This window comes from Eptatretus burgeri, chromosome 5 (assembly GCF_056783735.1).
Source record: "Eptatretus burgeri isolate ZD-2024b chromosome 5, Ebu_testis_v1, whole genome shotgun sequence".
Classification (NCBI taxonomy): domain Eukaryota; kingdom Metazoa; phylum Chordata; class Myxini; order Myxiniformes; family Myxinidae; genus Eptatretus; species Eptatretus burgeri.
Window position 1 is genome coordinate 4994691 of NC_140965.1, and position 13043 is coordinate 5007733.

General features: G+C 40.3%; 1 protein-coding gene across 1 annotated transcript in view; it reads left to right on the forward strand.

Annotated features, from left to right (window-relative positions):
• Positions 1–11068, forward strand: part of LOC147025746 (V-set and immunoglobulin domain-containing protein 10-like 2) — a 51734-nt gene extending 40666 nt beyond the window's left edge. The window contains exons 8-13 of the mRNA XM_085880457.1: positions 1528–1724; positions 7724–7814; positions 8086–8355; positions 9129–9254; positions 9557–9578; positions 10771–11068. Of these exons, the coding sequence (XP_085736583.1) occupies positions 1528–1724; positions 7724–7814; positions 8086–8355; positions 9129–9254; positions 9557–9578; positions 10771–11011 (947 nt within the window). The 3' untranslated portion in view covers positions 11012–11068. The remainder of the gene's footprint in view (positions 1–1527; positions 1725–7723; positions 7815–8085; positions 8356–9128; positions 9255–9556; positions 9579–10770) is intronic.
• Positions 11069–13043: the final 1975 nt, after the last annotated feature.

The following is a 13043-nucleotide window of genomic DNA, read 5'->3' on the forward strand; positions in this document are numbered from 1 at the left end:
GCGTAGTGGCGTGCGCCTGTAATCCGGCTACTCGGAGGCTTGGGTTGGAGGATCGCTTGAGGACGGGGGCTCTGCACTGGGCAGGGTGTAGAGCAGCCCGGAATCATGGCGAAACCCAAATCCTGATCCCTGTGTCGTAAGAGGCGACCAGGGTTGCGTCAGGAAGGGCATCCGGCGTAAAACCTGTGCCAAATCAGTATGCGGATCATAACGGATGATCCGCTGTGGCGACCCCTAACGGGAGCAGCTGAAAGATGAACAACAACATATATATGGAAATATGTGTATATATATATATATAAATATATATGTAAATATATATATATATATATATATATATATTTATATATTTTTCACCACATGACAAAATTGAGCTGACAGGATGGCCTCCTCATCCTCCCACCTCCTTCATGTGCAGCAGAAGGCTGCAAGTAACCTCAATGGCTGGGGGCACAGCTGTGCCACTGATGCAATGCCCGTTTACCAGCACACTGGTACTCATTTTGCCGACTTCGGAAGGAATGACTGGTTGAGTCAACCCTACCTTGTGTTAATTCAATGGCCCAATGGGCTTGAACTCAACAAGACCCTAGGATCGTAAGCCAGCCACCTTAACCGTTAAGCCAACACCAAGACAGGGTGGCCTGAAGGTATGTATACTCACCCCTTCGCCGTCTACTCGCCTGGGTTCAATTCCCTACCCAGCTAAAAACTGTCGGTGTCCTCCTTGAAGAGTTTGCAAGCTATTGCCGGCACCATGGCCAAATTCTAAATTCCTGCCCGAACTACTGCAGGGAAAAGAATGGCAAATCTCCCAGTATGACCCCAGGCCAATAAACCGCTTCAGCAGAACCAACGCTCTGTAAAGACAGAGTATGGTTGGGACATTGAATCGGATAAAATATCTGCCACCAATGAAGAAATGTTATTGATCAGAGAATCGGTCGAGACGGTGTTCAGGGCAGTCTGTGGTGATGGAGGGGAGGGACATTGGTGGTTGGTGGTGTCACTCACAGGTCAATTCAAGCATATTTCAGTCGATTTTAATTAAACGTCTTTGCTTGAAGGCGGGATCCAGGCTAGAATATCGCAATGAAAATGTTAATGGGATTTCATTTCTTGTGAATTTATACTTAGCCTGAAAACCTAGTAACAACAGATAAAACAAGTCGTTAATTCGATCCATCAACACCTTGTGAACACTGAAAATAAAATGGGAGTAGCAAGGCAATGAAGTTGTTTCAAGTCCAGAAGCAAGTTGTATCCTATTGCAAAAGCAATATTAGTGAGACGTTTGTTGAATAATTTTTTCTTAAATAACAATGGAATTTCTGTAAGATTGAACCAACTTCTCAGGATGTCCATGTGATGTCACATGTGTGGTTGGACCAAGCATTATAAATTACATCAAACCTGATACCTGTACTATCTGGGCGTTTTTAAGTTTCTGTTTTACCAAGCACTGTAATCAAGGTTTTTACCAAGCTGTAATTTAAATCTTGCTTAACTTTGATCCGACCTTTATAGATGCTCCAGATCAGGACCCCAGATGTTCTGTAAAACCGACCAATGACTATCGTCATATCACCTTGACCTGCATGTGGGAGGGAGGAGTCCCAGAGGCCTCTATAACCTGGGTAAGAGGTGGTGAAACGGGAATTGAACAGGAGAACAACCTTGGAGCTTCTACTATCGGAGAAAGAAAGATGGCATCAAACGCTCAGGTGAAGACCAACGTCCTCATCCAGCTCTGTCACACATCTGATTTCACTTTTAATTAACTATTTCTCTTCTGTGTACTCTTAATTATGCTTTTTAAACTCTTCTCTTTCTACCTCCTTCGACATTTAAGTCTATCTGCAATGATTGTGACTTCATCAACAGCCTGCCTTGGGTATTTTATTTTCTTTTGGGTGAGTGGGGGAATCCTTGAAAGCAAGGTATAAAACATGTGACTGGGATCACATTGTTAAACTGGAGCTGCACTCACTGGAGTGTATACCTCCCCCAGGCTGAATATTTTACGTTTTGTATCCCACTGATGGGCTGGATCTGCATCTGCACCTGAACCAAAATTGAATGGGCTTGTTCTTGTCACATACTCATCCGCCAAGTTTTGTCATCATCCATCCACAACATTTTTAAATATCGTGTTATATATTGGTTTTGGCCCCATCTCTTAATCGTGAAGAATCACTTAGAAAATTAAAAAAATTCTCGAATCGAATCTTCACCCAAATCTAATCAATTTGTCCTTGTCAAATACCCAACCTGCTGTCCACCAAGTTTCGTCCGAATCCTTCCATAACGTTTTGAGATATCTTGCTCGAAAACAAACAAATGACAAATCACCGATGGAGCGTCACTTGGCAAAATAGAACAAAGTAGAACGGCACTCGGTAGAGCATATACCTCTGCCAGGCTGAACAGTTTACGTTTTGTTTCCCACTGATGGGCTCGATCTGAACCAAAATCGAATCCACTTGTTCTTGTCACCTAACCAACTCAACCACCCTAGTGTTGTCATAACTCGCCCACAACTTTTTGAGAGATATATATATATATATATATATATATATATATATATATATATATATATATATATATATATATATATATATATATATGCACAGTGTTTGGCCCTATCTCTCAATTTTAGAGATTAGGCCTGTTTTGACCTTAAAAATAATTGGTGGTTGAATTCATTGACCTGATATGCAAATCATCTTCAAATTTTAAGTCAATCGGATGGAAATTGACAATTTTAGAAATTTGGCCCATGTTGACCTTTTGGCTGATATTGACCGCAAAAATAATAGGTGGTTGAATTCAATGACCTGATATGCAAATGCTCTTCAAATTTCAAGTTAATTGGATTAAAGTTGAGGATTTTAGAAATTTGGCCGATGTTGACCTTTTGGTCTCTGTTGACCTCAAAAATAATAGGTGGTTGAATTCATTGACCTGACATGTAAATCCTCTTCAAATTTCAAGTCAATGGGATGACAATTGAGGATTTTAGAAATTCCACCTAAGTTGTTGACGTTTGGCCTATGTTGACCTCAAATATAATTGGTGCTTCAATTCAGTAAGCTAATATGCAAATGTTCTTCAAATTTAAAGTCAATTGGATGAAAATTAATAATTTTAGAAACGATTTTAGAAATTTGGCTCACATTTATCTTTTGGCCTATGTTGACCTTTTGGCTGATAGTGACCTGAAAAATAATATGTGGTTGAATTCATTGAACTGATATGCAAATGCTCTTCAAATTTCAAGTTAATCAGATTACAGTTGAGGATTTTCGAAACTTGGCCTATGTTGACCTTTTGGTCTATGTTGACCTTGTGACCTATATTGACCTCAAAAATAATAGGTGGTTGAATTCATTGACCTGACATGTAAATCCTCTTCAAATTTCAAGTCAATGGGATGACAATTGAGGATTTTAGAAATTCCACCTAAGTTGTTGACGTTTGGCCTATGTTGACCTCAAATATAATTGGTGCTTCAATTCAGTAAGCTAATATGCAAATGTTCTTCAAATTTAAAGTCAATTGGATGAAAATTAATAATTTTAGAAACGATTTTAGAAATTTGGCTCACATTGATCTTTTGGCCTATGTTGACCTTTTGGCTGATAGTGACCTGAAAAATAATATGTGGTTGAATTCATTGAACTGATATGCAAATGCTCTTCAAATTTCAAGTTAATCAGATTACAGTTGAGGATTTTCGAAACTTGGCCTATGTTGACCTTTTGGTCTATGTTGACCTTGTGACCTATATTGACCTCAAAAATAATAGGTGGTTGAATTCATTGACCTGACATGTAAATCCTCTTCAAATTTCAAGTCAATGGGATGACAATTGAGGATTTTAGAAATTCCACCTAAGTTGTTGACGTTTGGCCTATGTTGACCTCAAATATAATTGGTGCTTCAATTCAGTAAGCTAATATGCAAATGTTCTTCAAATTTAAAGTCAATTGGATGAAAATTAATAATTTTAGAAACGATTTTAGAAATTTGGCTCACATTGATCTTTTGGCCTATGTTGACCTTTTGGCTGATAGTGACCTGAAAAATAATATGTGGTTGAATTCATTGAACTGATATGCAAATGCTCTTCAAATTTCAAGTTAATCAGATTACAGTTGAGGATTTTCGAAACTTGGCCTATGTTGACCTTTTGGTCTATGTTGACCTTGTGACCTATATTGACCTCAAAAATAATAGGTGGTTGAATTCATTGACCTGACATGTAAATCCTCTTCAAATATAAAGTCAATTGGATGAAAATTGACAATTTTAGAAATTAGTCCTATATGTTGACCTCAAAAATAATGGTTGAACTTGGTGACCTTCAAATTTCTTCAAATTTGCTCTTCAAAAAAAATGCTCTTCAAATTTGAAGTCAATCAGATGAAAATTGAGGGTTTTAGAAATTTAAATATGTTGTCCCTTGGCCTATGTTGACCTTTTGACCTCAAAAATAAATAGTATTCCGTCGGACCACGAACTTTGCTATTTTGTGAAGTTTTGTGAAAAAAATTAAAATTGTGATATGTAGGTGAATAAAGGTGAGCGGACAGTTAAACAAACAAGAAAAAGACGTTATGCAGAGCACGATACTTGCAAAATCCACCCCCTGCCCCCCTCTCTCCAAAGGTTGCCATGGATACATCAAATTGTCGATTTCATTAAGATTAAAATTGACAATCTTAATCAAAGCTCAGGTCATTAGGATGAAAATTGATTATTTTTCAGATTGAAATTGATGATTCTAGAAGTTTGACCTTGAGTTGACCTTTGACCTTTTGACCTCAAAAATAGTTGATTTCCAAATCCTAAAAAATAGTTAATGCACTATGCAATTGCTGCTTAATTTTCAGCTCAATCAGATGAAAATTGACGATTTTTTCCAGATGAAATTTGATTTTAGATGACCTTTGACCTCGAAAATAGTTGCTTTCCCAATTCAGTGATGGACTATGCAAATCCGATTCAACTTTCAAGTTAAAGGAGTTAAAGTTAAAGGTCTTGGTGCGTCGCTTTCAAGTTCAAGTTAAAGTTGACCATTTTTCAGTTGAAAATTGATTATTTTAGGAGCTTGACCTTGACTTAACCTTTGACCATTTTATCTCAAAAATAGTTGCTTTCCCAATTCAGTGATCCACTATGAAATTGCTGTTTAATTTTCAAGTCAATTGGATGAAAATTGACGATTTTTCAGATAAAAATGGATTTTCAAAGTTTGACCTTGAGTTGTTTACCTTTGACCTTTTGACCTCAAATAGTTGGTTTCCCAATTCAGTGACGCAATATGCAAATCGTGTTCAAATTTCAAGTCAAGCAGATGAAAAATGACGATTTTAGAAATTTGACCTCAAGATGACCTTTGACCTCAAAATCAATCGGCTTCTCAGTTGAGACTACCTCGACCAGTTGGTAACGTTTCATGACAATCGGTTTAGAATTGTGGAACAAGCAGCTCCCTGTCTGGTGGTGCCTCTTTGCCAGAAGCTGTTCTGCTAGAAAGCATGCCAAGTCGGCCTTGTTCTCGGGCAAGGCTCGGAAGTTTGGCCAGCTAATGGGAAGAGGCACTTCACGCCCTTCAATGACGCGCTAAATAGGTCGAGTGGTCTTGGTGCGTCGCTTTCTCGTACCAGTCTTGATAGACTCCTCCCGATATCTGTCGGAAACAACATCTATTCGCCTGAATGATGGATTAGCATGCAACACTAAAGTTGTGAATATATTTTCAAGGTTGCCAAGTGTATTTGCTCCAATGGGCTTCCCAAGGGCAACGACTCGTGCCTGTCCATCTATTATTAGACACGACGGCACACCTCGGAGTTCAATGGTTTAAGGGCAATCAGTGTCTGCTGTGACTATGTCTGCCAGCACAGATTTAGTGCCGGTTCCCAAGGATCCATTAATCTCTGTTCATTATATTGGCACATTGTTGGAGGTCAACCTTTTGGCCAGTTTCATAGGCAATGACAAGGCATTGCATGACACTTCTATCAGCTTTCAGGACTGTTGTTTTTTTTCTTTTTGTTTTTCTGTCTCTTACTACTTCGTACAAACGTTCAAAAGGTGAAGCATTCTTCCTTGTTGTTGTAGCATGGAATGCGACTGCAGAGGATTCTCCATTCTTTACTACCAGTCTCTGTTCAACGAACGTTTCAACGCTCTGCTTTCCAAGTTCTTTGGCGTTCAAAATGGAATCCTGAATTGCATCAGTGGCTAGATCCTTGGTAGCAATGTTGTAAAGAGAAGTGGGGTGAACCTCGCATGAGAAGACATTGAGCTGCTGCAAGGTACGTCATCCTTTTTGAATCCTCATCTTTTTGGTCATGTTTCTGTCTCCCTGGCTTCGCCTCGTTGTGTGTATGCGGCTGTCTTCAGGGCACACCTGGAACGGTGCATGGGTGTCTGCAGCTCAGTTTGACCGCAAATTGTAGGACAGAGCCCACCTGCTGAGTGCAGAGGTTGTCGTCGTCATCTCCACTATGCCTCCTCCCCTTTTTCCTGTGCCATTCAGTCACTCCTGCCCATGATCAGCGTCTACCTGGTTGAACTTCTGAGATGATCTTTTGACAACAAAGTTCCCCGACTGGAACTCAAGTAACACTTCTTTTGGGAGTTGGTGCATCTCCGCTAGATTGATTGGGCCCCATCTGCCATAGATGTAACAGTCATACCTATGGAAATAGGGGAGCATGCAGCTGAGACCGTGTAGATCGCGGCTCATCATGCCCAAGAGCAACAAGTGATCATGGCTCATCATGCCTCGGCTTTCTACCATTCCATTTTTTTATATGGTGCACAGCAACAAGTGACAGAGCAGCGACATGCTTCTTGTGCACTGAGGTCTTAGTTTCTTCTGAAAGACTGAAAAATTAGCAAGTATGTGAGAAAAAAAAGAGAAACATTCACAATTATAACCAAAATTGTGTTTTGTCGGCCACCTTGTTTTTATTTTATCGTGGCGAAATAACTAAAATTTCAGCCTGGTGATTTAATTCTGCACACTCAAATTATCAACAATAACCGCAGCAGTCACTTCTACCAAAAACACGTTTGTTTCACATTGCTTCATGCTTTCAAGTTTTTAATAAATGTTTCCAGTCTATTTTGGACGGCCGTGACCTTTGACCAAGTTTAATGTAAGTTTAACTTTGATAGCTTGAAAAATTATTGAGGCTTCGTCGTAATAAATCCACACAAAGACCCATTTGATTTTAATGGGTGAAATTGGTGTCATGGAAACTGTTGACATATCAAAAATTCTAAATTGATCGTTCTGGTTTTTGATGAACCAAGTCTGAGATTCCAATATGCGAATCTTGTTCAAATTTCAAGTTATTAGGATGAAAATTGATGATGTGAGCTTGACCTTTTGACCTATTGACCTCAAAAATAATAGGCTTTTTCAGCTTATCACTACCTCTACCAGGTGGTTGAGTTTTGTAAAGGTCGGAGAAAAATGTGACTTGTCGGGATTGACATGCAGACTAACAGACCAATAAAGTTGCGAATCTTCGATTTCGCAAGTAACCAACAAAAGTGAAATGCATAACGTCCGTCCACCTTCGGTGGCAGAGGTGAAAATGAGAAAGAGCTTGATGGGAAAGTGGGAGGATTGCAGAGCATTGTAAATAACACTTGATTTTAGTGAAATGAGAGGGTTTCATATTCTGTGTGTTTGGAGTAGGTGTTGGAAGGGAAAGAGCTCAGAAACCGGAGCGAGTTTACCTGCCTTTGCCTCCATCCGACTGCACAGCGAGCCTGCAGGCAAACTGTCTGTGAGTCTCAGCAATGGACACCTGAACTGCACTCGAGTTTTGAGCACAACTGTGGACTTCTTCCCCTCTGCCCTCTTCTGTAATTATTGTTGACGATCAAATATCAAAATTCTTTTGAATATGCTGGTATAACTTCCTGTGGATTTTCTGACCTTGGCTCAGGCTATGGACGACCAACTTGCTCAACATGAGCGTCGTATTTGTTAAACTTATTCACAATGCTGATTTATGTCAAACTCTGTGTTATCTCCCAACGACCCTGCCACCCTAGTCCTTCCTCCCGGAGAACCTCATTGCCAAGCAGATTTCTCAAAGCACTCTGCTTCTGCTTTCCTGTCGTGTCAGTGGCCAGGTGGCCAGCCAACAGCTTTGCTGCAATGGTTTGGTCAGCAGGGACATCAGCTGAGCGAGGCTGGAACATCGCCGCTCGTCTTGTCCGTCGCCGCAGCAGCTGCTGAGAAGCATGAACTTGCGGGAGCTGTGTGTCGTGCCATACATCCACTCTTACGTCATGGATCATGGGACTGCAGGCCGACATTAGGTGAGTTATAACCCATAGGATAATCTTTCGAACTCAAGAGTGGCATGACAGTGCATTTTGATAGTATGCTCACCAATTAATTGGCTTCAATGAGTGATACGAGACAGGATCACATTTAACTAACAACTGCCATTCTGGTATGTTTCTCTCGAGGGCACTGCATCTCGGACAGAGCATGCCGACTTTTGAATGTCTAAGGATTTATGCAAACCCAGGTTGTCTCACTGAGAGATTGCAAGTGTCCAGCTTATTTTGTGTTGGAGGAGAGGGGAGAAAGGTAGCGGTGAGGATAAATAACACACCGGTGATTATTCCTAGAGATGAAGGCTGCGTAATGGAAAAGCAAACCAACCACACACCCCATCTCATCTCTCTCAGGCTTTCAATTGAATTGGACTGCAGCCCACTCTTGCCGTCTCAGCATCGAGTTTGTCCTTTACTTTACTCTATGATGCTGAAATCTTGACATGCATTGATTTAGTTTGACCATGAGTTATATACTTTATTCAGGTTATTGGGTGGATATTCATTGGTGTCATGAACTCTGATATCAAGGAGTATATATATATATATATATATATATATATATATATATATATATATATATATATATATATATATATATATATATATATATATATATATATATATATATATATATATATATATATATATGTGGGTTATGGTGTCGAGCTCAAAGGGAATAGCTTAAATGAAATTGCATATGAAGTATATGGAGATTACCTGTGATATCTGCTTGTGTACCTGTCCAGCGAAGAGAAGTTCCTTTCCCGTGATTGCCACCACACTCGGCGTTCTCCTTACCCTGTCCATCCTCGCATCCACCCTCATCCTTGTCTTCCACCACCTTCGGAAAAGGGAGAGGCAGCAAGCCTGCGGTGAGGCTTGGAAAGCGTCAGATCATTCAGGCACCGTTCGCATAACAAACTGTGCGCGACAATTGACTTCATCGATTTGGAGAGAGAGATACATCTGCAGTTAATTCTAGAGTCGAGACGCTAGATGTTTTGTTGAAGTTTCTTGTTTGGGAGTTACCAGTATCATCGGTGTGTTAAAGTGAGCATCGAGACTGAGTCTAGGCCTGGAGCTTGGATCAGCTCAAGAACCCAAACTGCAGCTGGGTTTGAAACTGGTTCCAAAGCTATTGTTTGGACTAAAGCAGATTCTTTCTTGTTTGCAGGTTCTGCTGAAGAAACTGAAAGGTACATAGACAACGATGAATAAATGAAGAGACCACAGACAATTCGTACAATTTTATTGAGTTGTTTGATCAGATTTACAATTCCTGATATAGTGGTTTGGTACTTGTAGCAAGCATTGGGTGCTACAATTAGTTGGAGATGCTTATCTTAAGACTTTAGGGCTTTTTGATTGCTGGTCATTTTTTTGACCATTGACCATTGACACAAAAGTTATTGAAGTTATAATGTGAATTTTGGTATATCTGCACCCCATTGGGTGTCTGAAGATTAATGATTTCATTGCTTGAATGTTAGCACCCATTGGTTTTGGTCTGAATCGGGGGCTTATTGATTTGGTATCGATTTTCGTGTGCGTGTGTGTGTCCGCAACCATATCTCGGACATGCATTCACCGATCTTCTTCAAACTTGGCATACAGATAACGAATGATGGCTCACATAAGCACGTCATTCTTTTTTGAGATCAGATCCAAGATGGCCGACTGACAGCCATTTTGTTACTTAAACGTACGTGTCCCCATCCATTTCTCCGACATGATTTGTCCGATTTGGTTCAAACTTGGCACAAGCACAGTACACTATGACATACATTTGCACCTAACTTTATTTTACAATCTGATCGAAGATGGCTGACTGGTAGATTGGCGGCCGGCCATTTTAGTTGTAAAAAAAAAAACCCTGATGTTGAATACGTCCTCAACCATTTCTCGGTCATGCATTTACCAAATGTTGTTCAAACTTGGCACACAGATAATGAATGATGGCTTACATATACACGTCTCTTTTTTTTTGAGATCGGATCCAAGATGGCCGACTGGAAGCCATTTTGTTACTTAAACGTGTCCTCAACCATTTCTCTGACGTGTATGGTCTGATTTTATTCAAACTTGGCACAAGCACAGTACATAACAGCAAACATGTGCAACTCACTGTATTTTGCAATCTGATCAAAGATGGTAGACTGGTGGCCATTTTAGTTGTACTTAAATATGGGCTAGCCCTTTTATATCTGTACAGAAAAATTACTAAAACAACGGGGGTATGAAATTTTCTTTTTTTACTTGTTTACTTTTGGGGGAAGGGGGAGGGGTGGGGGATTTTAAAATTAAAGTTGACGTGGTTGATGGCTGGATATTAAAATATACATTGTTTATTTTCACGCCACATTAAATTTCCACGTGGATATTTTTCAGTGAACTTGCGAGTAGGACTCCGGGACCTGCAGACTCTTCCACGAGCAGTTATCAAGCCAAACAACCCAAACCAGGCAGCGATTTAGAGAGTGAGACTCAAAGGAAGACTGACTCAGAGCAGGCTGCTGATGTTGAGACTGATTGGAGGATGGAATCCGTGGCTGAGAAAAGTGATTTGGCAGTGACTGAGGTTGAAGTCTTAGCTGAAGTTCACTCGTCTGGGTCTCTGGAGGAAACTTGAAGAGAAACATCAGAGACACCAGCAGCTCTTTAGATTGTTTTCAGATCCACTGTATATATATATATATATATATATATATATATATATATATATATATATATATATATATATATATATATATATATATATATATATATATATATATATATATATATATATATATATATATATATATATATGTGCTCTTGTGAATTTGCAAGTGCAGTTCCAAACTTTCACAAAGCAAGATGATGAGTGATTCCTCCCTGATAAATAAAGTTCAGAAATCTCATTGACGTTGGTTGCCTTCATTGGTGTTGCTTGTGGGATCTGTAGCAATGAATTGTAACAATTAAAGAATGGTATTTAATCCCAATAATCTGGGAAGGCAATGGCAAACACGCTTTGCATCTGTCTTCTCTGACTGATGCTGGCCATGTAGTTTAGTTCGCAACAGGGATTTTGTGCAATGTTTCATGAAACGATCTATTGGGTGGTCGCTAGACTACCGTTATGCTCAGGTTTTCCGTCTGTCTGTATGTCTGTCTGTTTGTTTGTATGTAATGGACAGCTCTGGAGGCCAGAGGAATCAACCGATTTTGATGAAACTTGACTGGTAGGTTCATACCAGGATCTAGTTGTATGCTTTTGAGCACCGTTGCTATGGACGCCACCATTGCCTAGCAACGGGACTTTGAATTTTTTGAAAAAATCCGAATTATTAATTTTTTTCGAAAATCAAAAATCTGCTTCTGCGCTTTTATGCGCACTATAATCAACCTCTTTGCCATAAATTTTCAGCCCGATCCGTCAAAAACTGTATGACTAGTATGCAATTATATCACTATATGCTTTCACCCCAATGTTCGCGTTGGGATTCCCTAACGTAGGGTTAGGGAATCGAACACAAATGATGAATGGACAGTTTCTCGTCATGTTCCTATATGGAACAACGAACGGCAAAAATGCCATCTGATGTGTTCTCTTATCTACATATTTCAAATTCGCCTTAGTCTAGCGACCACCCATGTCACCTACCGGCTTGTCTAGTGTTGCTACTTTACGTCACTTATTATGAAAGAGCTCACCACAATGTAGACACGTGGACCAAACAACTCTTAGTCTCATTTTATTTCCTGTAATATTATTTTGAATTAAAACAATTATTTATTTTAAAATCTAATGTATTAAAAATGCGCTAAGGTTTGGAACCCTTGGTACAACCAGCAATATTGCGACAAACAACCAGTATTGCCATTGGTATGAGATGCCAAGATCATAGCTCTTCCACTCTTGAGTCAAGAAAAATGTACATCTAGCTATATTATTGTGGGCCGGGTATCGGCTGCGAGCACGACCGCTAGGTTGAGCAGTAGAGTCGGCTCCACCGAACAACCGGAATTCAGATCATTACCCTCGGATAACTCCAAAGGTACGGGTCCCTTACAGGACCATGAATCGTCAATAAATCAACCACGTGGGCACAGGGTTATTTGCCAAACTTCAAAATACCTAGAGGTCCACGTGGTGAGCTACCGAGGGATTCACACCCTCGACGAGGCTCGAACGGGACGAGTCGTTTCCGTGCTCGACCCGTGCATAACCCAAGCAGATGGTTACTGAGGTCCCGTCGGTCCAAATGTACATCTACAGCAGCAACAGCCTTTTTAATCACCCTACACGCACCGTGCTAAACCAATGAAGGAAAGGACAAAGACGAGCTGAAACATTTAACAATAGGGGTATCAGTTAACAGTAATCGGCGGAACGAGGGAAGCACGTAAGGGCAGAGTTATCACGACTACGCAATGCAAGTATGTACAAGGCAAAAAGCACTTAAACAATTCCTACTTATAGACTGGGCCCACAGACACACACACGCATACACAAAAGAAACGGACCCAAATGGTCTTCATTCGGCTCTCCAGCTCGAGGACAGATGAGCTGAGAACCAGAGCTTTCTCCGACCTTCCCACCTCGTGCGGTCTTCGACGTCCTGGGTTGGCGGGACTCGAACCCGCAACTCGATGCCGCTGCGAGCACCTGGTACGGA